This window comes from Scomber japonicus, chromosome 7 (genome assembly GCF_027409825.1).
Source record: "Scomber japonicus isolate fScoJap1 chromosome 7, fScoJap1.pri, whole genome shotgun sequence".
In the NCBI taxonomy this organism is placed as follows: Eukaryota; Metazoa; Chordata; class Actinopteri; order Scombriformes; family Scombridae; genus Scomber; species Scomber japonicus.
This window is the reverse complement of record NC_070584.1, coordinates 22,415,533-22,440,780: the sequence shown is the minus strand read 5'-3', so window position 1 is coordinate 22,440,780 and position 25,248 is coordinate 22,415,533. Positions and strand designations below refer to the sequence as shown.

Sequence of the window (25,248 nt, the reverse complement as noted above, 5' to 3'; positions counted from 1 at the left end):
TTTTAATCCAAATAGTAGCAGCAATCACTGATAGCATGTATAGCTCTTTTTCCCCCCTCTTCAATTCAACTCTTTACTATACCTATTGCCCCACATTTTGTGTTACATGTAGTTAAAACAAGCCTGTTTACAAAACCCATGCTTTAAATATATATAAATATATAGTACTTAGAAAGATTCTTTCATCACAAAGTTCATTTGTAGCAATGCACAGTTCTTCGACTAGTGTCAGGATGAACTGAGTCTGGGCTTTATGTGTGCATCGATGGTAATTAGACTCTTCTTTCCTTGTTCTCCCTCTGCAGACATGTCTTTCAATTGTCTTTGTTACTGAAATGAACCTAAAGCTTCCACTTAAAGGGACAATTTTGATTTTTTCACATGAATTGGTATGCATATTTGCTGTAATTTTTCTACATTCATGCTTAAAATCTATTGGAAGATGGCTGCTTATGTCAGCTGTAAGTCCCTTCCTGTGATTGTGTCATGAAACTGTATGCCTCTTCAAAGGCACATGGAGGGTTTGAGGAAGCAGTTTCAATGTAGACAGCTCATAACGCAAATGTTATCAATGGGGATGATTCCAGTGCTGTCAGTTTATGTTATAGTACATTTTCTGTTTTTGAGAAAAGTTTCAGAATGCAGCTTCGAGAGTTTGATAAGATCCAAATATTCCTCTAAATATATTTTTGCCTACATTAAGATTCTTTAAATTAACAATTTGACATACTTTCAGGGTTGTTTGTAGATAATTCATATTTCAGTGACTTTAATGTTTTGTGGGTCTGTAAATCAGGTTGTAGATTTGAATTATAAAATATTTTACCAAATGGAAAAACCAAAACACAATATATACTAAAAATTGTGTTGCAACCTGCAATGAAGAGTATCTATAAGTCTTCTTCCCTAGATGGGGATGATGACGAATTGTGTGGCTATTTTACTGTTTTCATTTTATTGTATTGTATGAATGTCTCTCACTGCGAGCCAAATTTACCTGCGGGTACAAATAAAGAAATCTAATCTAATCTAATCTTATTAAATACTGTGTAAAGTGTTTTTGTGCTCTTATGTTTTATAAGTATGGTATCAATTAGTGTAATTTCTGTTTCACTGAAATGTATTTTCGAATTGAAATGTTGTGTTTTGGAGAAGGCATACAATTGTAGAAGAGTAGCCCTGCAGTCATTATTATAGTCATGAGAATATGCTGCAACGATTGGTCATTTAATTAGTTGATTAATTAGTTACCAACTACTAAATTAATCTGCAACTATTTAGAAAATTGAAAATGTAAAAATTCTGATTCCAGCTTTCTAATATGAAACTTTTCTGGTTTCTTAGTCCTCTATGAGATTAAACTGAATATCTTCTTTAGACTGTGGGTAGGGACAAAACAAGACATTTGAAAATGTCACCTTGTGCTTTGGGAAACAGTATCAACATTTTTCATTATTTTCTGACATGGGCCAAACAACCAATTGATTAACTGAGAAAATAATAAACTGATTTATTAATAAAAAATAATCATTAGTTGCAACCCTAATCTCATTTGTTTTTTGTCCCTCATCTAATAGGCCAAACAACTATTCAGTTAATCATAAAAATAATTGGCAGATTAATCAATAATGAACATAGTCATTAGTTGCAGACCCACTTTCTATACAAATATTGAAAATGTGTTATATTTCCCACAACATATAGAATGTTAGCATAAAAACTGGACAGATTTGCTTTTTTGCTTGAAAAATGACTCAAACATTTAAATGATTACTAAATTAGATGAACTTTCTTTCTAATCAATTAATTAAGTGTTCACCTGTTTCCGTCTCTAATAGTTAGTTAGGTTATGTTGGTGTATGACTATGTATAAACAGTGACACCTGCTGACAGTCACTTCATAATACAGCTGCACACACATGTTCAGTTCACTACCACACATCCATTATGGCTGCCAGACACATGCAGCCAATAAGTGCACAAGCAGTTGGTATCTTATGTTTTTTTTTAATTGCACGTCTTTCACCCATTCTCACTATACAAAAGTAAGCACATCATTTCCAGACACTCCATCTTTCAGAACAAACTGGTAGGCCTAATTGCAAGTCTGTCTTGGACGTTGTGGGACTGTGCTTCCGTGCACATTGGTCCTGAATCCTTCCGAACACCTCCATGTTCCAGCTTTCTTCAACCCGGTGACTCACCACTCATCTGCGGCCCTGTTTGAGTCCTCGTCTGCTACAGCACAGTCCAGGCGCTGGACACCGGGAAGCGCCAGGTCCCTTTCGTTTAGCTTCTCCAGAAACGAGGAGAGCAGTCGTTTGTTTAAATGGTCCGTCAGGGTTCTCTCCTCTTCAACGCGGTCCTTGGCGACATTTCTATCCGACTCCACTTCCTCCACCTCGGTGTCCGCGCTGAGCGGCGTAGGGGCCGGCTGGTGGTTCAAGGACAAGCCGTTCACCTGCTCACTCTCCCCGGACTGCTGCTCCGTCCAGCTACCGGCGTCCGCCCCGGATTCCGTCTCCATCTGTGATATTAAAGTGGTCTGCAGGGCGGCATTTTCCAGCTCTTTCAGGCGCTTACTGTGGAGGCCGCAGGCGGGAGTCTCATTTTCAGCCGGGATGTTGTTGTTATGAGGCGGCTCACCACTTTGCTCCATCATGCTCTGCGTCAGGAGTGCAGACCATAGAAATAAAATACTGCTGTGGCGCAGACTGAGAGGTGTCGCCTCCCTGTGGCTGCAGAGGATACTGCAACTGCGCCATTACACACACTGTACATCCTTCATCATGTAGTAATCATAGGTGCTTGAGCAATCAGAGCAAATGCATCTCCACTTATCATTTAGGTGTACAAAGTTGTGGTTTACCTATCCCATATTTTGTCTTTTTTTAAAATAAGCAAATCATAATACAGTCTTTACAATCAGGTGATTATATTTAAGCTGTATATATCAATGATCATTTTACTCTTTTCAGCAACTGACAATTGCAAAACAACAATAAATAAAATCATACATTTTTTATTTATTTATTTATTTTAATATGAAAATAAAAACAGATAAATACACTAGATACCAGAAGGCTGTTTTCAGATTAATCTACTATAAATGGAAAATAGTTTAGGAGCCATTTCTGGTCCAATATTCAATTTACAACACAAGTGTGATGTGGAAACCTGAAGTCTCTACTGTGGTGCACACACACTGAGAATGGTAGAAGCCATCTTGTCTCCAGCACAAAATCTTTAGAAATTACTTTTTTTCTTCTTTTTTTACATAGAAGAAGAGTAGGTGTCAATTTAAGGATTTTAACAAGATAATTACACTTTTTGTGTGGAAACAAGATATCAGACACAAATTATTATTCAAATTGGTTATTTCATATACATCTTATCATTTGTCTGCAGAGGATCTTTATATGAATACCTCTTCCGTCACCGTTATTCTCTTGTTATTGTCTTGTAAGGTCCACATTTGCACCAGTATACTCCTCATGAGGAATGAACTAAACTTTACGTATGAACTTGATGGAGTGCCACTTTAAACTTCACACAACTTCCAATATCCATATGCCCCCCGACTCTGGAACTTCCTCCAGATATCAAGAATCTGGACTCTCTCCCTCTCTTCAAATCGAGGCTAAAACTCATTTATTTAGACTACGTCACTTTACTCTGTTTTGTCTGTTCTACACTGTCTTTTATTTGTTTTGTTTCTTATTGTTTTGTTTATTAATGTACAATGCACAGAGAGGCGCCTTTAAATAAAAAAATTATTATTATTATCAATTATATATATAGGCTATGCCTTTATTCATACAAAGGTTTGCACAAGACAGAGGGGTAAATTAATTCAATTTATTACCAATTTATAAAGACAATACTATCTACCTATTTATCTATCGATCTATCTGTTTGACTGCGTCGAGCTTCCGTAGAACGAGAATTGGTTTCCATAGTGACCGTCTATGCTAGGTTGCTAACGGACAGTTAGCTCGGCAGGTAAGCGCTATCACTACCCCGTAAAACCGAAATAAAGACAAAATGCTACGTTTGTTAACCCCATAGTTCAGCACGACGATCTTTTTACTGGCTGTGATGTGCTTTATGTGTAAACTATAAACCACACGCAGCACTGAGCGTTAAGTTAGCTTTTCTTTTACTAGCCATCTCCAAGCTAGTGTATATTTGTAATGTGCTATTTAAACTGGCCTGTACTGTGACACGCTTGTTTATTTCTGGTCAAACATGCAATATATAGTTAAATATACTATGTGTTGATGAAGTTTTGGCGATATATTAACCCCGAGATGGTGTTAAACCCCATTCGTAACGATGGATGGATAGTGATTTTCTTGTTCTCACTCGCAGATTATTAATGTGCAGAATCAGTTCTTCACTCGTCTGATATAATAATTTACATCCTCTACATTTTGCTGGCAGGGGAAGAAAAAAGTGCACAGTGCTCACTAGTCACGATGTCCTTCAGAGACTTGCGAAGTAAGTGAATATCACCATTTACTCATAATAAAACTGTCCTGCTGCACTGAAGTGTGAGTTTTGTGTGATATGGATGCTGATTGTTGAAGTCACATGTCATTTGGCAGATTTTACAGAAATGATGAGGGCATTGGGCTATGTTCGCTTGATATCCATGGAGAACTTCAGGACACCAAACTTTCCTCTGGTGGCAGAAATCCTAATATGGCTTGTAAAGAGGTATGCTGTTTTTATAAAGGCTGCAGCTACTATCCATTGTAACTATCAGTGTTGGGGAGTACATGTAACAATGTAATTTATTTACAAAATAAATATAACTGTAAATGAACATTTTAATGATTACAAAGAGGGTTACATCTGAAGTCAGACAAACAAAGTCAGCTTCTTTTGTTTTTGTTAGTTTTTTCTTTTCTTTTCTTTTTTCTTTTTCTTTTCTTTTCTTTTTTTTTATTTTGTGATTTTATTTTTTTCTCTCATTTACTTATTTATGCCTTTCTGTTTCTATACCTTTTTCATTGTGTTCTTTGTTTTCTACCTGGCTCCTTTTTTTGATGGATATTTAGACAATAGTGTGTATAACTGTGAAACTTTTTCTCCTTGTCCCTCTCTTTCTCCACTTTTTGTAGATATGAACCTCAGATGGACATTCCCACTGATGTGGATACAGAATCAGACCGAATATTCTTCATCAAGGCAGTGGCTCAGTTCATGGTGACATATTGTTTTATGTTAATGTTAATATATTTCAGCTATTTGAGGCCCACTGGTCATAAGTCGGTCTATCATTGTCTCTTTCGGTTGCAGGCGACTAAAGCTCACATCAAGGTGAACACCAAGCGTCTCTACCAGGCTGATGGCTACGCAGTGAAAGAGATGCTAAAGATCACCTCAGTGCTGTACAATGCCATGAAGACTAAGCAGATGGCCCTGGAAGACCGAGTCGAGGAGGACAACAACAAATTCAAGTTTGACCTCAGCTCACGGGTGAGATGGAGATGCAGACAGAGAGAGGGGTGGGGCCTGCACGAAAGGTCACTAGTAAAGTCACTGTAATAGATTAGGTATTTTTCGCTATCAAGTTTCAAAGCTCTTATCAGAGCTCTACTTTATATTTCTTCCTTTCCTATTTCCTGTTCTCTTTGAAAAATGTATCTTATATCAAATTGTCGGTGGAATAGAAAGCTCAATTTTTTCCTTCTGAGCCAGCATTACAACTGTGCAATCTTTGCTGCCCTTACATATAATGTATACATCTTTTATGTGGATTAAATCAAGAGCGGTTTGTGTGTGTGTGTGTGTGTGTGTGTCCTCAGTTGCAAATTAAGTCCCACTCTGTCTTCATCTAAGATTTCAGATCTGAAAGTAGCTCGGCAGCTGGCATCCGAGGTCACGTCAAAAGGAGCATCTCTATATGATTTACTGGGAAAGGAGGTGGACCTAAGGGTGAGCGGAAGTGCAAGCATTCAGTAACAGAGACACATTCAAACCTCTTCTTTCAAGATAAATCGGGCATACAATCAATGTTGGCAGTCAAGGAACTTCTTTTAGCTTTTCTACCATAAGTGCTGGAGAAGCTGGTAGCAGAAGGTGGCTTTGTTTTTCTGCAGTGAACCAAAGCTGCTGCTCTTAGATGATAACAGCTGTACAATTGTAAAGCAATCTGTTTGAGGACATCAGTGATAGTGGTGCAGGAGGTTACTCTGCTGTCTTGTTGTTCATAGGAAATGAGAACTGCTGCCATTGCTAGACCTCTGGAAATCAATGAGACTGAAAAGGCCCTGAGAGCTGCCATCAAGGAGGTTTTGGTATGTATTGCAATACATACTTTAAATTCACACATGACCCCTTTTATCCATGAAATGGCATTGACTCTGCCACCATGCCTTTGTGTTGCTCGTCAAGGAAAGTGTGGAGAAGACCAAAGACATGCTGAGTAACGTTGTTTCTGATGAGACCAGCCTGGATGCCAAAATAGAAAAGAAGAAGCAGGAACTGGAGAGGAATCGTAAAAGACTCCAGACACTGCAGAGTGTGAGGTCAGTTCACAACCTCACAGGAAGAAGCCAATGAAATGAGAAAAATTACTCCCATGTGCCTCAGCAAAAAATCGAAGTATAGGCAAGGCAAGGCAGCTTTATTTATATAGCGCATTTCATATACAATGGCAACTCAATGTGCTTTACATAAAACAAACATTTAACAGTAAGAATTGGAAACAAAAAACATAAAAACATGCAATTTGAGCCCAAAACCCAATAATAGCAAAAACATGGAAACATTAAAACATACCATTAACCCCCCCCCCCCCCCCCAACACACACGCACGCGCACACACACACACACACACACACACACACACACACACACTAATATATTTTTTAAAGTATATAGTAGTATTGGAAACAGGACAGCTGTACAGTTCAGTTTGAATTATTGGCAATCTTTAATCATTCAAGCAGAGCTATTGCTAAAATTTTAACCATTTCAAAATATTCTTTATTTGGCTCACGACAAATCTTTCACTGCACACTTGTTCTTCTTTCAATCTCTCAGGCCGGCGTTCATGGACGAGTATGAGAAGATTGAGGAAGATCTGCACAAACAATATGACACCTATGTGGAGAAGTTCAAGAACCTTTGCTTCCTGGAGTCTCAGCTGGAAGAATATCATAGACTGGAGCAAGAGAGGTTTGAGGTTGGTGAATATGATATGTAGCACAGGAGATCTTAGTATTTTAAAAATGACTTCCTGCTGGGCTGCTTGCATAAAACCAATACTGTTATTTACTTTTGCTTACACTGGAAAGTAGCCAGTTTTCCTTTGAACGAAAGCATGAACTTGACTCAGTATGCCTCTAGTATCACTTGGTGGCCTAAGGAGAGAACAGTTTATCCTTCTCTAGTGTTTGGAAGTTAACTAAACCACAGTTACACGCCTACACTAACATATCTCTTTAAAAAGTAGAGCTGCACATGGATAAAAAAAGGTGTACTCTTCTGCTCTGGATAAAGGAGAATGACATTATGACTTACAGTACTTGGATTTAGCTTTTAACAGATGTGTGAAGGCACATGCAAGTGTATTCTTGTCTTCTCTGAATGGGCCTCTGCATGTTCTCTGAATTTATTTGTCCTTTTGTTTCCTCTGCAGGAGGCTGAAAACACTTTGAGGATAATGCAGCACAAACTGAGGGAGGAGGAAAGGGATCTGATGAGGAGCTCCTGTGAGAAAACCATTAACAATGAAAGCAAAGCAATAATCACATTGAATCTTTTTTATTTTTTAACATTTTTATAAAATATTTTCTGCAGTGAAAGATGAGGACTCTGACATGGACGTCCCTGAGGACGAAGGTTCAGACAGCGACATGGAGGAGTGTCGGCCTTCTAAGCCACGGCCCACCCGAAATGGTGTTATGGCAGGTATGCAGACAACTGATGTGTCAAGTCCTTCATGTCACGATCAACTATTAGTTTCTTGAAAAGTTCAGGTTTAAGTAATCAGTTCACAGACAACACTGTACACTGAACTACGCTGGTCTGGGATGTGAAGATTGCCAATATTGGTTTTGACTCATAATTTCATTAAAGCTGACAGCCAGTGGTCAGATTGTGAGAAAATAATATTAAATGATTATATGAAGCTCTGCAAGGCCAGTCTTTGGCATCTGTCTTTAACAAAACAATTTTAAGGAAATAGATACAAGTCAAATCCCTGCAAATGAATATTTGAATCATGTCCAAACCAAATATAACAGACATTTAATAAGAGAAACTATTGTGTGGAAGCACAGTTTTGCTTTCTACACAACTCCAGAGGAAGGTATTTCCCAACTAAACCAAATAAGTGTCAGAGTAAAAAAGAATAATGAGTGAAAGCAAACATACTAAATCCATAAAATAACATTATCTAACTTCTAGGTCTCTTTTTCAGAAAGAGGAGGAAGATTCATCGGGAACATGCAGGGTGGTGACAGTGATGAGGTTAGTACTGTCATAGCAACATCAATACAAGACTCCCTCACTCTTCTTGCTAAATGAAGCCAGATGTAGCAAGCTACCCCTGAGTGGTGCTCTCTGTGGCGTCTCTCTACAGAATGACTTTCTGTTTTTAACCCTTATTTGTAATTTTCAGGCATGTGTCCTGTGAACCATCTCTGGTCAGTTTCTCGCCCTTTGGGGTATTTCCAGCTTGTGCTCTCTTCTGTATCTTACTCATCTCTTATATTTGAATTTTAAAAGCCCTCCATAGCTGTTTCCAGAAGGCCAGTTCCTCATGCCAAAAAACGACGGACAGGACAGGTTTGTGCAGGACTGGGATTTACTGTAGCTCACTCCTTTTTCCCCTCTGTGTGTCAAAAAGAAAAATCCATCCTTACATTCTTCAACACTGTAGGGCTTTTGTACGCAGCCTGTGTCCACCTAAGTTAAATCGAGTTCACACAGTCGAGGTTGAACAGACTTTTCTTACAAAGCTTACAGATCAGTTGCAATTGTTTTGTCATGTTCTCTATTTTCTCTGTAAGCTACACATTTATTCTACAAAACAAATGCAAACAAAACCACTCTGTAATGGCATCATAGGATAGCAGAGGCACATAGACAGTATAAATCTAGAAGAATTAGTAAAATAGCGAACAACAGACATTTTTGCTAAAGCTTACTTTCATGCAGTATTTAATGTATTCCACTGTCAGGAAGCAGCAGTAGATATACACATGTGGTCCCAATATCTCAGTGAGACATGTTGACATTAATTTTTGAAACCATTTTTAAAACCGTTTACCCTCAACATGCCTTCTCTTCTTGTCCTCCAGTTACTTATTTCACTACATTTCCCAGATTGCCTTTTTGGAATCCATATCAGGGTCTGTGAACTTAAGGCTTTTAGTTAAGGGTGGGCTGATGGGCCAATGAGTCCCTTTTTAGAGTGTCATCATTTAGCTGATGGTTATCTGTCACAACAGCCAGGCCCCTTTTTCAAAGTGCGACTACTCTGGTGGCTGTGCTGCATTCTGCTACTCTTCCTCTAGTGTTTGAACATATTTCCTACAGTGTTGACATGTGTGGGAAGGATTTTTCCTTTAAATTAGGTCTATGGTTTAAGAGGTCCCTGTTGTTGTGTGGTTCCAGATGGACATGTTCTACTAGCTCAGGAATCCACTTTCAACTCCGGACTTGAGTCGAAGAGGGGGTTCAATGACTGACGTTATCCAGACAAACTAGCTGATCAAGTGTTTAGCTGAAATGGAAATATGTCTGTCCTTGTTGTAGCTCGTCAGGGTGTGTTGAATTATTAGTGTGTAGAATTATTACTTAGAAAAGTACATTTTGTGTTTGATGGTTTAACTAGACTCTGAATCCAACACCAACTTTTTTGTAGCTGTGGTTATTATGTGTCCCCTGTTTGTCTGCTCTTTCAGACGGATGACAGTGAGATTGATGTGGACGAGGACGATGAGGAAGGCGAGGAGGAGGAGGAGGAGACCAAGGATTTGGAGGATGACAGTCTGGAGGGTCCAGTGTCCAGGGGTTCTCGCCCCCCAAGGGGAGGCATTAGACCCCCTCTGCTGGAGGAGAGCGACAATGATTTCTGAATAAAGAACACACACACAGTCAGTCATGTGTGCTCAAATTAGACCATCTCAATTCTTCTTATTAAATATGTACCGACTATTACCATCCATGATGGAATATCATGGTGTTATTGGAGCACAGAACATCAATATAGTCCTTATTATAGTCCTTATTTTTAATATTTATGTAAAATGTTTATCTTAATAAAATGTTAAAAATATATCAGCTCTTCTGTATCCTTTGACTCAAGTATGACAGCAGCACAAAATTTGACTGCAGAGTGTGTATGTGTTGAATCCACTCACATATACACTAGGCCCATATGTGTGATATTCATCATTTAAATTTATAAACATTAAGAAAAAGGAGTGTTGCACATATTTATCACATCTGTAACTGACTCAAAGTTGGGTTACAAAAGATGAATTGTAGAAAGCTTAACATATATTACAAATATATTACATGTTCCTTAAAGTCCTTCTCCACTCAAACATGAGATTGGCCTTGACATCAGTTGAATGAATGCGCAGAGCTTGACACTTGAAGGTTGTTTCCAAGTTAATCAGCTGAAGGGGTAAAGTTTCTCTGTGCTCTGTGATTAAAATGTGTACCCACAAGCCTGATAAGTAGCTTTACAACTTGTTTAGAAGCCAATCATGTTCTATGCAACTTGCACAAGTGAAGCCTATGGTGCACATATGCTTAGCATGGAATTTTTTTAAAAGTGAAGTTGGAGACATCTTGTGTCCAGCAGTTGAACTTCTGCAACTAAAAATACTGTCATATAAACTAGATTTAATTTTGAACCTTTTAAATTGGTTAATCTTTTGTTTGTATGTTTGTTTAAAACCCATATCAGAAAAAAATAATATTCAAAGCTGATTATTTTGTTTGTGTCTCAAAAAATGTCAAGAGGGGATCTTAAGAATAAAACTTAATTTTTTTTTCATTTATTTACATTGAGTCAAATACAGCGAGTTTACACCGAGTATTACTTGTATTACTTGTCTATTGAAGCCCATTTCCACCAATGTGATGGAAAAAAAATCCTGTAAGTCAATATAATGAGAAACTAAGTCAAAATAATGAGATACTAATAAGTCATACGTCGTTATTTTGAGATCCTAAGTCATTCTTTTGATATATTAAGTACATATTTTTGAGATACTAAGTCAATATTTTGAGAGTTTCTCATTTTTTTGAGATACTATGTCATTATTTTGAGATAGTACCTCATTGTTTTGAGATACTAAGTAATATTAAGTCAATATTTTTCAGACAGTACCTCATTTTGAGATACTAAGTCATTACTTTGAGATAGTTTCTCATTATTTTGAGACAGTAAGTCATTATTTTGAGATAGTTTCTCATTTTAAGATTCTATGTCATTATTTTGAGACACTAAATAAATATTTTGAGATATTTTCTCATTATTTTGAGATTCTATGTCATTATTTTGAGATATTAGTCATTATTTTAAGAAAGTATCTCAATATAATGACTTCCATAATTTTTTTCCCATCACACTGGCGGAACTGGACTTCCACACTAATCTAATGACTGTAGACAGTAGTAGTAGTAAATATTTCCTAAATGTACAGCTGAGGAAGCCCTGCAGCCATGGGGAGCCTGCGTCATCAGAGTGCGCGGTGGTTTCAGAGAGGAGGTGTCAGATGCCTCTTCGAAACAACAAGCAACTGTCGTCTAGTTACGACCTGATTTTCCTCTCGTACTGGTATGAAATCGTGTTTATAACTTGAACACTCGTCTCTTGTAATTGTTATTCTACATTTTGGCGAATTCATTAAAAGAGAGCACGACCGTGTTGTTGATAAGAAGCTAGGCTTGTTTATCTGGAGCTAGCTGTAGCTAACTAATGCTAGCCACACTGACGAGCAAGACTGCACTCGTGTGTGAAATTGTTGCTTAAATTATTGATCTCATCGCAAAAAATGGGTGTTTTTGTTTACTTGTCCGTGTTTGTTAAGCCACATTTTAAACGCTTACTTCAGTTACATATAAGAGTGTTTAACAAGGTTGAATTGGCTAGTGTCACTTTATTTACACACCTAAAAATAATTAAGTCGTACAGAGTTGTTGCCAGTTAAATGTAAATGCATGTTGTACAATATTCGTCTATATATATATATATATATATATATATATATATAGATGTGTGTGTGTGTGTGTGTGTGTGTGTGTGTATAGATATAGATATATATATATATATATATATATATATATATATATATATATATATATAGATGTGTATATGTGTGTGTGTGTGTGTGTGTGTGTGTGTGTGTGTATGTATATGTATGTATATATATATATATATATATATATATATGGACAAATGTTACATGCAAACAAGAACAAATATGGAGTCGTGACCATTCAACCAAAAAGTAACATGTAGGGTAAGATTAATGATTGTAAGGTTTTGGCTCTGTCAAATAAAATTATATTAAAATATAGGTTTATTAGTTTGATCCTCAGCCTTGATAAACCTAACCCTAACCCTTGTAACTGTTTGTCTCTGATTGGTGTCCTGTGTGTGCTCCTCTCTCTCTTTCAGCTGAGGGGCAGCTGCTGGGATGCCAAAGAAGTTCCAGGGCGAGAACTCCAAGGCGGCCACAGCCAGAGCTCGCAAGGCCGAGGCCAAGGCAGTGGCAGACGCCCGCAAGAAGAAAGAGGAGGACGATGCTCTGTGGCAGGAAACTGACAAACATGTACTCAAAAAAGAGCAGAGAAAAGTGAGCTGTCTTCAAATTTGGAACTTTTCAGTCAAAGTGTTGATGCACACTTTAAAGGACAAGTTCAAAGTTTTTTAAGTCTTAAAACAACAGTCAGGCGCCAAACTGAACATTGAATAGGTTTTTCTTGCTGTAATCATTCTTCCTTGTCATTCTGGCTATTAGAAGACCCCTTCGTAATGCACTTATAATATAAGTGATGGGGGGAAAAAATCCACAAGCTTCCTTCTGTGAAAAAAAATATTTGAAAGTTTATCTGGCGCTAATATGACGCATTCATATTAATCAAATCAAGTAGATATCTTTCAACTTTACAGTCTTTTCAGAGCCAAAGTCCCTCTTTTTGTTACTATACTTCCACCACAGCTCAGCACAGAAACACTGTCCAAAGAAACACAAGGAGGCAATTTCATGCTGTAAATGTGGCAGATATCCACTTGATATGACTAACTCAGACTGTTAAAGCTTATCAAATAAGCTTCAGATCAACTTTAAAATGCATTTTTGGACAAAATGACTTTGAGGGCGCTGTAGTTTTAATCACTTGCATATATAGTGCATTTGAAGGGGATCTTTTAATAGCCAGTATGAACAGGAGTAATGATTACAGTGAGGAAAACCACTTTCACTGTTCATATGAACATCTGACTGTTTTTTTAAGACTGTTGTTGTAAACCTGTCCTTTAAGGTTCAAGAGCTTGCTGTTTTTGATTAGGTTTTGATATGATCCTGCCTATGTCACTCCTTGGATGGGCTGTACTAAGTTGATGTGTTTACAGGCTGTTACTATACTTTTAACTTTAAATAATGAAAATATAAAAAATAATACTTTCAAAATTAAATAAAACACAAATAAGATAAAGAAGTTGGCAGAACCTGTCACACTTGAAAAGGAAAAACAACCAACTTCTTTTTTTGTCTCACACTTTAAAGTCTAATTGAAAAGATTAAGTGTTATTTTGCCCGAGCCAAACAATGGGCCATTGTAGTAGCAAGCAGTTACAAAACAGAAAAATAAAAAAGGAGCAAATGAGCTGTGCCTTATTTAATCTGCATTTATGCAATAACAAGGTCAGAATGTTTGAAGTAAACGTAAATATAAAAGTTTATATATTGTACAAAATAACAACTGTGCAACACAAAGCAGATTTAGTCTTGCTTCAGCGAGAGGTAGATGTAAAATTATTTTGCTGGACTTACTGTTGCTGTCAAGGTCTTAGACATTCTCTGCCTGAGTTTGAGTTTGACCTAATGCCACTTCTTATCAAGCACATGCAGAAGGTTAATAACCACAGTGGACAGTCTTATCAGGATTCAACGGCTCTGTAGTATTACATTGGAGTATTGCAGGCGATTTGTTGACTTTCTCATCCTCAGTGATGTCAGGTGAGAGTTAGTGAAACTTAGTGAATCAATTATAATAGTAAAGTGATTGCAGGTGTCATTATGTATGTAGTTTTTTTTGTTTGTTTTTTAAAGTACAAAAGATCTACAAATTGATGGAACAATTTTCCCCCTTTGCAGGATGACAAGGAGAAGAAGAGGCTAGAACTTCTGGAGAGGAAAAAGGAAAACCAGCGACTTCTGGATGAGGAGAATGCCAGGCTGAAGGGCAGAGCCCAGAGGGAGGCTGCAGCGGCAGCAAAAATGACTCGTGCCCAAATTGAGGAGACACTTCAGCAGGAGCTGGAGCAGCAGCAGCAGCAGCAGCTCAAGCCGAAAGGTAAAGTGTGCTAGTTAAAATCAAGCTGTTTTTGTAGGTCTAACCAGTAAACATCTTTTACCCATGACACCATCTTGGTCTTTTTTGGAATTACATTTCTTCCCACAGAAAAGAGTCATCTGGATACTCCACTGGAGGAGAATGTGAACAGAATCATCCCCGAGGAAGGAACTGAAGAAGCTAGAACAATAGAAGATGCCATCGCTCTGCTCAGGTACCACATTTTGCCATGTACATACATTTTTGCATCTCAGAATAATGTGTATCTCCACAGAAGAAAATCCTTGCCATCACTATGAAGATGTTTTAAGAACTGTAAAATGACAGCATACGTGACTTGTGAATGTTGACATTTCCTTCCTTTCTCCTAGCACGGGACCTGAGGATCTGGATCGCCACCCAGAGCGGAGGGTGAAAGCAGCGTTTGCTGCCTATGAGGAGGTCAACATGCCTCGCCTAAAAAAGGAGAACCCCAACATGAGGTTGTCTCAGCTGAAGCAGCAGCTGAAGAAGGAGTGGATGAAGGCGCCAGAAAACCCCCTGAACCAACGCTTTGCCACCTTCAATTCAAAGTGAATGCGCTTTCCCCCAAAACTCCATTTGAAAACTGTATGCCTATGCACATTGGAGACTTATATTGGAAAATTCAGTTATTTCATCTAAAACTGAGTGTTGCTGATGAAAGCTTCACCACAGCTCGCACAGAAACAATATCTTGTGCAAGGGGACTCAGCTTCATTGTTCCATTCACTAGCAAGGAGAAAATAATTTTCTGCAATCAAGGTCACAATTGATCATCATTTCTGTGCGCATGGCCTCTAATGAGACATTTCAGCATCTAATAAATTTAATTACACTTTTTTTTTCTAGCACTCCTGGGAAGGTGGGAAACCAGATGTTTTGAGAGTAACTTATTAAAGTTCACCACTCGATCATCAACATCTCGTGTCCCTTTTAAATACAAAATTGTTCTCAGCTGAAGTTTTGCCAACTGCTGCTGACGTGGTTGCTTATTCATAAAAAAGTCAGAGGTTCACAATTCAGATTCTACCTAATATGCAAGCAAGTAGTTGACTCTAGTTTTGTAGACCAGAAATGCTCAAAGACCACCTGCAAAATCAGTCAGTTTAAAATAGCTGTGCGTGTTAATGTGTTGTGTGACTGTTTTTGATGAGACTGACTAACCTATTTCTTCCTCCCTTTGAAAAATACTTGGTTGTTTGCTTAAAGGGCAAAAAACAGTGGCCTTGAGCATTTAAGCCACTGTTGCCAGTGGATGAAGAGTCTTTCCCTGAAGGAACAGTGTGCTTTCTATCAAGACATCCTTACAATGCTTCAGGCATAAAACATCTGTCTACACATTTTAATAAACAGTTACTCATATAATCAAAAGGATGACAGGGGGGTCAGTTATGTTCAGGGATATATTCTTGGGTCTGTGAGCCAGACAGCATGGACCCACGATGCTCTGGAGTAGAGTCTGTTTAATGTAGAAAAAGAAAATTGATTGCAGTGTATGGCAACTCCTGTAGAAATAAGGGAAGTAATTCAGCCGTGTTTACAGGCTGATGCACTAAAAAAAAAAAGAAACTGGAAAAAAAACTTTATCATGAAGCCATCGGGTTTACATAACAAACTGTAGAGTCTTTTCTATTTCAACAAAATGATCAAGATCTTTTTATTTCTTTTGTAAACATCTCCAGGTCATACACAATGGCTGAATTTCACCTCCCTTCACCTGACTGAGTAGTTTGTAGTCCACTGGCTTTAAGGTCCTCTTCGCTTCACAAATATAGAGGGCTGGTGAAATGAACATGCATGTTGACAGAGCACTTTGGGTCTTAGCCTAACACTTTTGGACTCATGCATGCAGTGTATGAATGTTTTAGTCACTAATCTTATTATAAGTCGTATTAAGTACAGAAGTGGGTCTTAGCCCTAATATTTAGAGTCTAACATCTCAGTTGGAAGGCAATGTCAAAGACACCAATCAGGTAAATCAACTTTTAGGAAAATGCTATATTTTTTTTCTTTGCATTAGAACATTTCCAAAACTGTTTTTTAGTTTTTGATAACACCTATGGCAATAGTTGTTGCTTCTCAATGAGTTTGGTATCATTTATATGGCCAGCGACAGTGGTCCTGTGCTGCTGCTGTTCACAAAGGTTTTCTCCAGCACAGCAACATTCATATAGTGAGCTGCTGAGGCAGCAGAGCTTCAGGCTTTGTAGGCTTGCCTGTTGCCAGGTGGGGAATCAGTGAGCACAGATAAAACTGAGCTAAAGCAGACTAAGTATAAATAACATAAAATAATACAAGTACAGGAGTAAAACATAGTTAACTCATCAAATGTTATTAGGCAGAGTTTAACATCGCAACATGGCTAATTATCCAGAAAAACAATTTTGTTTCTCAGTTTGTATTCTTTATATGATATGTATGAAAGAAATAAGTCATGTTTCATGTTTCTGTTCTTACTGCAACAAAACATTACACTGTAGAAAGTTCTTGGTTGAGAATAGAGCATGACTTCCCCTGACTGATCTAGAATTTAAACATCTAAGGAAATGGACTTATACTTTTTTCTGGATAAACAGTTGTATTTGTCAAAATAACTCAATGCATCTGTTGCAACATTGCTCCTGCGGTAACATTTGTTAGATCTTCTTGGACAGTCTGATGAGGCCTTGTTCTCCCTGGCTTGATGCATTCAGAACTAGATTTAGAAATGGACGCCTTTGTCCAACCAGGCTCTTGTGGGGGACCAGATAAGAGAATGCAAAGGCCTTTGAACCGTGGCGCTTCAATGACAAGTTCAACTGACCTTTTATTTCCCACTTTGCATTGAAAGCGACCAGTTCCTTTTCTTTTCCTGAGCAACCAATCAGTCCACTCCCAATTTATAGGGATATCTTTGAGCATGTACGTGTGATGTTCCGCTTTTACACTCTGGTCTGATGTTACGGGGTTTTGTATCCTAACCTGTTGCTGTACCCTCCCACTCCCTGTCCATTTGCATGGCAACCCTTTAGCAGGCCAGCTGCTGCTGCCCTTTTCTTTCTTCATGTTGAATTCTAATCATTACTTTCAAAGGAAAGGGTCTCCAAAGCTCCTTTATTAAGTGTATGCACTGGGAGGAGGCAATCCGTGTCCAGCCCCCACTCTGTTCTTCTAACACTTCTCTTCTGCAAACGGGGCACACTTCCTCTTAGTCACCTGCTTCTGTGCGTTTGGAGAAAAGTAACATTAGGAAGAAGAAGGTAAGGCTCGCCTGTGGTAGCTGTTCAATTTGTTCATGTTTTATGGATTATTTGTTAAAGAGAATATAATAATTGAGGTGTTAAATTGCAAAAGAGGGAAGAATTTTTAATAAGAAAACCCAAATAATTATTTGCACCAATGGAAGATGGTTGTTGTAAACTATAGTAAGACTTTAACTATTCGATAACAGTTTAAACTGCCATTAACTAATCGCTTAATAATTGTGTTAGTATTTATTTATAGTTGGCTTGAAATGTATTGTATGCAACATAGTAAGCAGTATCAGTCACGTTATTAAGATCAGCACTTTTCCAAAACTTACATTTGTTAGTTTAAGGGGTTGTGATGATCACTGATGCAGTGTCATTAATCCTTTTTGTATTTAGATTGTGCAGTTATTAACTGGATATATATGATTTTGCAATATTTAATTTGATTAATTTAGTGAGTCTTTCAACATATTGACATACATTGTCAAATCTAAAACTATATTTTTTAATTTTAATGTCACTATATTTTTAGACCAGCCTTAGGTTACAGTGATTTAGCTTTTTCTTTAATGGAAAGTGGTTGACAGGACAAAATCCACTTTTTTGGCTAATAAATATCCTGATTTCTTTCCACCAAAATAGCTAATCAGCAAGACAGATCTGTATAATTTTCTCAGCCTTTCTGATTTCCATTTCCAGTAGACAAATTCGAGGGGGGGCCACATCTGCTTTTGACATGTTTCACATTCACAACCTGCTGAGCACACCACAAGGATTAACAAATTGTTGCTTTTATTAAAGTAATTATTTTTCAATGGATACAAAGTCCTTGTGTGTAGGCTCAGGACTGTGAATTAATAGACAATGTTCATGTTTACAGTTTAAGGTGAAATGTTTAATTAACCGTTTTTTCACAATGTTCTATGATGAGCAACAAACATAAATGTAGTGTCTACTCTGCCAGGTCATTCAGGGATCCTTTTATAGCACAGGCTTTGTACCACATGCTCATTTTTGGTTTATGTTTGTGGCAAAGCATGAAAAAAAAAACAACTCGAATAGATGGCTTATGTGGACACATTATTCAACAATGACATCTTGGATCCAAATATGTTTCAGGACATGTGTTATATGTCATCACCCTCTTCTTTTTCATCTTTCTGCTTGTCTGTGTGTTATGCTATTTCAGCCCTGCAGTGATGCCATGAGGTTGATTCTGGTTAAACCCACCAACGCAACGCGACGTCTTGACTCAACAGGTGAAGTCTTTCGTGACGGGGACCATGAGCATTGCACCTCAGGAGGTCCGTCACCCCCCTCAAAAAGCCCTGAGACGATGCGTGATCGATACTCAGGGACCTCTGTGGAAGCATCTTCATCCCCACAGGAGACGCGTCCGTGCTGTGTTTCTACTGCCCCCCACGAAAGATCCAATGGAATCAGTCCTCCCAGAGTTTCAGCCCAGATGTCGCCTCTGAAAAGTGGAAACCTGACCTTATCGCAGCTGAGTGATCAGGACTGGCTGCTGCTTTGTGGCCAGGTTAGCAGGGTAGGTGATGATTCAAACTCAGCAGAGAGACCAGGCACCAGTGTGGGACATCCAAACCACAGTGACAGATGTGGTTGTTCCTGTCCTGATGCACATTCAAAGGGTTCTAGTTTTCAACCACACTCAAAACACAGTGCAGTCCAAGATGGCCTCTCCAGAGTTTCAAACAAGAGAGGCCTTTCATCTTCACCACACTCCAAGATTTTCTCTCAAAGCACCCACATTTTGACCTCATGCCAGGTTGTCCCACACCAGACAAACCAACGGGATCTTTTGAAACCTGCAACAAACCATCCACAGGATAATTTCATGCCTCACTGCAGTGACCAAGAAGGTCGAAAAGAGCAACAGCCTTGCAATCATTTTAAACTCAAAGACAGCAGCCAAACAATCTGTCCAAATCTGTTCAACATTCCTCTGAACTCCATTGAGTGTGTTAAGACAAATCAGAAACTTCCCCGACAGCCACAGCCCGCTGTCAGTGCAGACCACAACTGGAGAGAGCTTTTTGGTAAAGAGCCACTGTTGGTTCAGCAATGTCAAAAGCAAGACTCTCACTGCTCTGCAAGTGGTGACGAAACCTGGAAGTCATCTGGAGATCCCTCCATCATCCTCAAGTGCCATCATCTCCCTTACAGCCCTCTGACAAGCACTCCACAGGTGACGAGGTCATCTACACCAGCCAGCAGTAAAAGCGTCCAATCCTTCTCGACCAGTCAGTACAGTTCACTTGTCAACCAGGAGTTAGTGGAAGAGAGAGGAAGACAGCGGCAAAGTCAGGTACAGGTTTTTTCTTTAAAAAATGCTATAGTTTCTTGATCTTCTGTTGAGCTTTCAAAAATCCATGCAGTTTACTTTTATGGTTAAAAGTCTTTGCCTGCATTGTGGACTTTACTATCCAGAATATTCTGGTGGACATCTTACCAGTTTGTCACTGAAAGATGGCAAAAGAAACAAGAAAACAGAAAACAGACAGAATGCTCCTCCAGAAATAATTTTTGCATTGTTTTGCAACCAAAATCTCAGTTATTGTCTCAGTTATTTTCAGCAACTAGATTGAATACAAAGCTTGAAAGTCTTGGGTGCTCTTCCATCTTACCTCATGCAAACTCCTTACAAATGGATAAGCTGCATATCCCACTAAAAATTACATGACCTGTGCTGACTGTCTAACTTTCATTTTCAGACAAACATTCAGCAACTCAGTGGATCGAAACCCGCCCTCCCTAAACATCCTCTGTCCTCCGACACCACAGAAAGTAGTGACATAGTCAATGGAGATGCTGTGCATCCGCTGACCAGCCATGACATTGTGAGATCCAGTTTTGCAGATCTTCACTCAAACAATCAGCCCCTTCAGCTTATTCACAGTGCCATCCTCGAGGACACCTTCTCCAAGGTCATCAGAGAAGATTCCAGCAAGGCCAACAGTGAGAACCTGACCAGGGAGGAAGGTAGTGTACCACAGAAGAAGAGCAAGGACATCAGCTATAGATTGGGTCAGCGAAGAGCTCTGTTTGGGAAGCGCAAACAGCTGAGCGACTACGCCCTGATCTGCGGGATGTTTGGCATCATAGTCATGGTGATTGAGACAGAGCTATCAAGGGGATTTTACAGCAAGGTAGTCCTCTTTATATTTACTTTATTCATAGTACAATTATGCCTATATATTTCTGCATATGTTTTGAGGTTTATGCAATAAGCTGCAATCACCATATTCATGGTTTGTCTCCATGATTTACAGGACTCCATATATTCATATGTTCTGAAAGGCCTGATAAGCCTTTCTACTGCTATTCTTCTTGGACTCATTGTGATGTACCATGCAAGGGAAATCCAGGTATGTGGATGAATGATGATAACAGCAATCCACATTTACCATTTACCCTTTTTCACTTAATATTGTGTGACTCAGCACCAGGTACTCTTTGTACTCTGACTGGAAAAATTTGATAAATCAGTCATGTGGTTTGTGGTACAAACTGGTTCACAAAAATCATACATTTTACACCTAAGACAACAGTTGTTTGATCTGTTGAATGAGCTGGATAAGATTCATGAAATAAGATTAACAAACCAAATAATGTTTTACATGAGAGGAAAAGCAAACTTCTCTTCTCTTCTCTTCTTTTCTCTTCTCTTCTTCAGCTCTTCATGGTGGACAATGGGGCAGATGATTGGAGGATAGCTATGACCTTTGAGCGGATTCTCTTTGTTGTGTTTGAGCTCCTCATCTGCGCCATCCATCCGATCCCAGGCCAGTATGTGTTGAGCTGGACGGCTCGATTGGCCTTCAGCTACACAGCATCAGTAGCGGACGCTGATGTCGATATCATCCTCTCTGTGCCGATGTTCCTGCGCCTCTACCTGATTGGCCGGGTCATGCTGCTCCACAGTAAGCTCTTCACAGATGCATCCTCCCGCAGCATTGGGGCACTCAACAAGATCAACTTTGACACCCGCTTTGTCATGAAGACCCTGATGACCATCTGTCCCGGCACTGTCCTGCTGGTCTTCAGTGTGTCCTGTTGGATCATTGCAGCATGGACTGTGCGTGTATGTGAGAGGTATCAGCAAAAAAACATTAGGACTTACTTTTCTTCCATGCCAGTAATTGGTTTGTGTAGTTTCCACTTTATGTTGTTTTGAAATAATCAAATCAGTGGTAGTTTACTTGTTAAATCTCCTCCTTGGTATAACTGAACACAGTCTCTTTCCATCTTTAACATCAAATGGTCTTACAGTCAGGCATCATGTCTCAACAGGTATCATCATGATACCCAGGAGGTGATGCCCAGCACCTTCCTTGGAGCAATGTGGCTGATCTCCATCACCTTCCTGTCAATCGGCTATGGTGACATGGTCCCTCACACCTACTGTGGAAAAGGAGTTTGCTTGTTAACTGGAATCATGGTGAGATTGGTAAAGATGCAGTAGAATCAGGCATCTAGTGGAAAGTAAACCCACTAACCACTAAGTAGCCTATACCAACCAACCATCTTAATTACTAAAACCACAGTGTAGCAACATTTTCAGTGTTTAAATGTATAGTATACATTGTAATAACGTCATATTCATAAGTCTCAGTTCAATAAGTAATTTGCACAAACTAATATTAAGTGGAAAACTAATACAAACATAAAACATCTGTGACGCTAATGTTTACGTTGTTAGTTTCATTTATGTTCTGGATGCTGCAACATATTTTTACAGCTGCACTGACTCAGCATTCTGTTTCATTGACTACAAACTTATCTGGATTATGGTGTCACCTTATTAACAAGATTATGTCTGCTTGAAGATTTCTGACCATATAGATGTAATGCTCTTTACCACAGTGTGCTATAGTCATGTTAATCACTGCTCTTCTCCTCAGGGAGCAGGCTGCACAGCTTTAGTGGTTGCTGTTGTTGCAAGAAAGTCAGAGCTCACCAGAGCTGAGAAGCACGTCCATAACTTTATGATGGATACACAGCTCTACAAAAAGGTCTGTTAATGCTCAAACCGTATTGTAAATATAAATTCATTGAAATATATTTATTTTTTGTCTTTTGACCATTTTGGGTCAATACGTTTTTTCTCAAGACACAAATATGACTAAAATCCTATTTCAAACTAATTATCATGTTCCTACTGATTCACATGTAATTCCATCCTCAGATAAAAAACACAGCAGCCAATGTGTTGAGGGAGACGTGGCTCATCTACAAAAACACCAAGTTGGTGAAGAAGATTGATCGTGCCAGAGTTCGCCACCATCAGCGCAAATTCCTGCAAGCCATCCACGAGTAGGTATAAATGCGTCACCATCAATGAGTGCAAGGTTAAGACAAACAGAACTCACCATCACAGTTTCAGTGATATATAGATATACTTTGCTGACATTGCAGTTCTTGCACCTTCCTTCCTTTTGATAAATGTTCAGTGTTGTTATGGTGAAATATGCGATGGGTTGTTTAATTATGTACTTATGCAAGTTAACAGGATAAAGGGCAGTATGCACTTATTTGACTTGGCACGAAAGTGACCGTGTGTTCTCATTTTTAACTTTAGACTGCGAAGAGTAAAAATGGAGCAAAGGAAACTAACTGACCAGGCCAACACAGTTGCTGATCTTGCAAAGGTTTGTACTTAAACAGTAACTTTTCAAATTTTCCAGAGTGGCACCAGTTCTTTGCTGGACTAGTAGAAGGAACCGGTTACGTTAAGGGGAAGGGGGTGGGGTTATTGAGCACAACCACAGCAAACAAGACTGCGCAAAGCGCATCATTACTTGGCCCCGCAAGAACCTTGAGCAGTGGGAAAGCAAACTGGTTCTCAGCTGGTTCACAGTTGAACCGACTGCGAACCAGCACCAGCACCAGCACTGGAACTGCTTTGGTGTGATCCTTATCTTTTCACATTAATGCAGGAAATATGTATTTCTTTTGTATTTTTAGATAAAATCACCAATTTACTTTTGCTTCCTGAAAAACCTATATTTGTAATCCCATAAACAAATCAGTATCCCAGCAAACAAGCTCTGTGGCTGAGGAGAGGACCCAGTATATGCTTCCCAAACAACATCAATTTCTTTGTTTGTTTGTTTTTATTTGTTTGTTTGTTTCTTTCTCATTTCTGCCTTAAATTAATTTTGTAATCTGTATCTGTATCTGTATATAAAATGTATAAGAATGTAGAAAGACAGGTTCCCCACTCCGCTCAGTGTGATGTCTGTTCAAACTGACTACAGCATGTTATAAAGTCAGATGTTTAAACTGTCCTCCCTGTTGCTCTGCAGACTCAGAACATGATGTATGATCTGGTGTCAGAGCTGCAACATCGAAGTGAGGAGCTGGACCGGAGGATTGTGGCTCTGGAAGAGAAACTGGACTCCATCCTCCTCAGTGTGCAGTCATTGCCCGTTGTGCTTTCTCAAGCAATAACAAAGCTACAAAAAGATTTCCTGGATGACTTAGCCTGTCGTGTCCACTTCCTGTCATCCTCCCTGAGCTCTGAGTGCTGTTCAGTCCCTGCAAGGCAGATCTGTCCAGGCTCCACTACATCAGAGACACCATATAGCTGAAAGGCCTCACTCAGGGCTTTTCCTCTTTCTCTGTATATTTCATTCATGTTGGGAAAGATTTTCTCAACATACACGCTTTTTTGTGTTGCTTTACTACACATTCATACAGTTACACACAATCTCCCCTGGGAATTACAACTACAGTCTCATAATGAGCAATGCCAGTAGAGGGGGAAGTGCCTCAGTCAGGAGAGTGTAGAGGAAGGGGAGACCATTATTCCTTCATTTCCTCTGCTCAAGTTTTCCCAGTTAGTGCAGGAACCAGGTTGTCACCTCTAAGTAGATATACATTAGTCAAGAGAGCTTCTATTCATCTTGCCCAACAAAACTCCATATGGGATAATGTTTGTAAAGCTTTAGGCTCATATAGAATTTTAACTGTCGGTGGTTAAATTAATTCTTATACATTATAATCAAGTTAATCCCTGAGCAGTTCAAGAAATGATTACTCCATATTTTTCTTGGGACACTCTGGTGCTCCCACAGTGACCATCACAGGTTTTGGCATACCAATAAATAACATTGCAGTATTCCTTTCTGAATATCTAAAGTTGTGAGGCTTTAATGGAAGTCTCAGGTTTAGAGAATTGGCCTGCAGGTTCAGATGCATAACTGGCTCCCAAGAGTGAATGTGAGAAATGTTAGATAGAAAAAGCAGAACAGTATTATAAAGTAACAAAACAGCTTTAAAAGGCAACATTAAAAGAGTTGTAATCCCCTTACTTTTGTGACATTGAAAATATCTGCTGTTTTTGAAGAAAGCTGATGACTTTAGTTTTTAGTCTTCATCTGTTTTCACTTCCCCCCCCCCCAATTTTAAAAAAAAG

At 38.8% G+C, this 25,248-nt stretch overlaps 3 protein-coding genes across 3 annotated transcripts; all 3 read left to right on the top strand.

The window, feature by feature from the left end:
• Nucleotides 1-4,444: 4,444 nt before the first annotated feature.
• On the top strand, nt 4,445-10,171 carry cluap1 (clusterin associated protein 1). Its single transcript, XM_053322788.1, has 12 exons — nt 4,445-4,500; nt 4,608-4,719; nt 5,127-5,211; nt 5,305-5,484; nt 5,848-5,943; nt 6,222-6,305; nt 6,403-6,536; nt 7,054-7,195; nt 7,652-7,724; nt 7,813-7,923; nt 8,435-8,484; nt 9,924-10,171. The coding sequence occupies exons 1-12, from the start codon at nt 4,479-4,481 to the stop codon at nt 10,095-10,097; spliced, it is 1,263 nt and encodes a 420-aa protein (XP_053178763.1). The 5' UTR covers nt 4,445-4,478; the 3' UTR covers nt 10,098-10,171.
• A 1,564-nt stretch (nt 10,172-11,735) lies between these two features.
• On the top strand, nt 11,736-15,416 carry ccdc124 (coiled-coil domain containing 124). Its single transcript, XM_053322789.1, has 5 exons — nt 11,736-11,812; nt 12,656-12,833; nt 14,358-14,556; nt 14,665-14,770; nt 14,928-15,416. The coding sequence occupies exons 2-5, from the start codon at nt 12,675-12,677 to the stop codon at nt 15,130-15,132; spliced, it is 669 nt and encodes a 222-aa protein (XP_053178764.1). The 5' UTR covers nt 11,736-11,812; nt 12,656-12,674; the 3' UTR covers nt 15,133-15,416.
• Nucleotides 15,417-19,011: 3,595 nt separating this feature from the next.
• Nucleotides 19,012-24,521, top strand: kcnn1b (potassium intermediate/small conductance calcium-activated channel, subfamily N, member 1b). The gene is made up of 9 exons (XM_053322785.1): nt 19,012-20,142; nt 20,555-20,977; nt 21,101-21,196; nt 21,505-21,923; nt 22,122-22,269; nt 22,733-22,843; nt 23,017-23,144; nt 23,410-23,479; nt 24,137-24,521. Exons 1-9 carry the CDS (start codon nt 19,012-19,014, stop codon nt 24,419-24,421), a joined length of 2,811 nt encoding a protein of 936 aa, XP_053178760.1. The 3' UTR covers nt 24,422-24,521.
• Nucleotides 24,522-25,248: the final 727 nt, after the last annotated feature.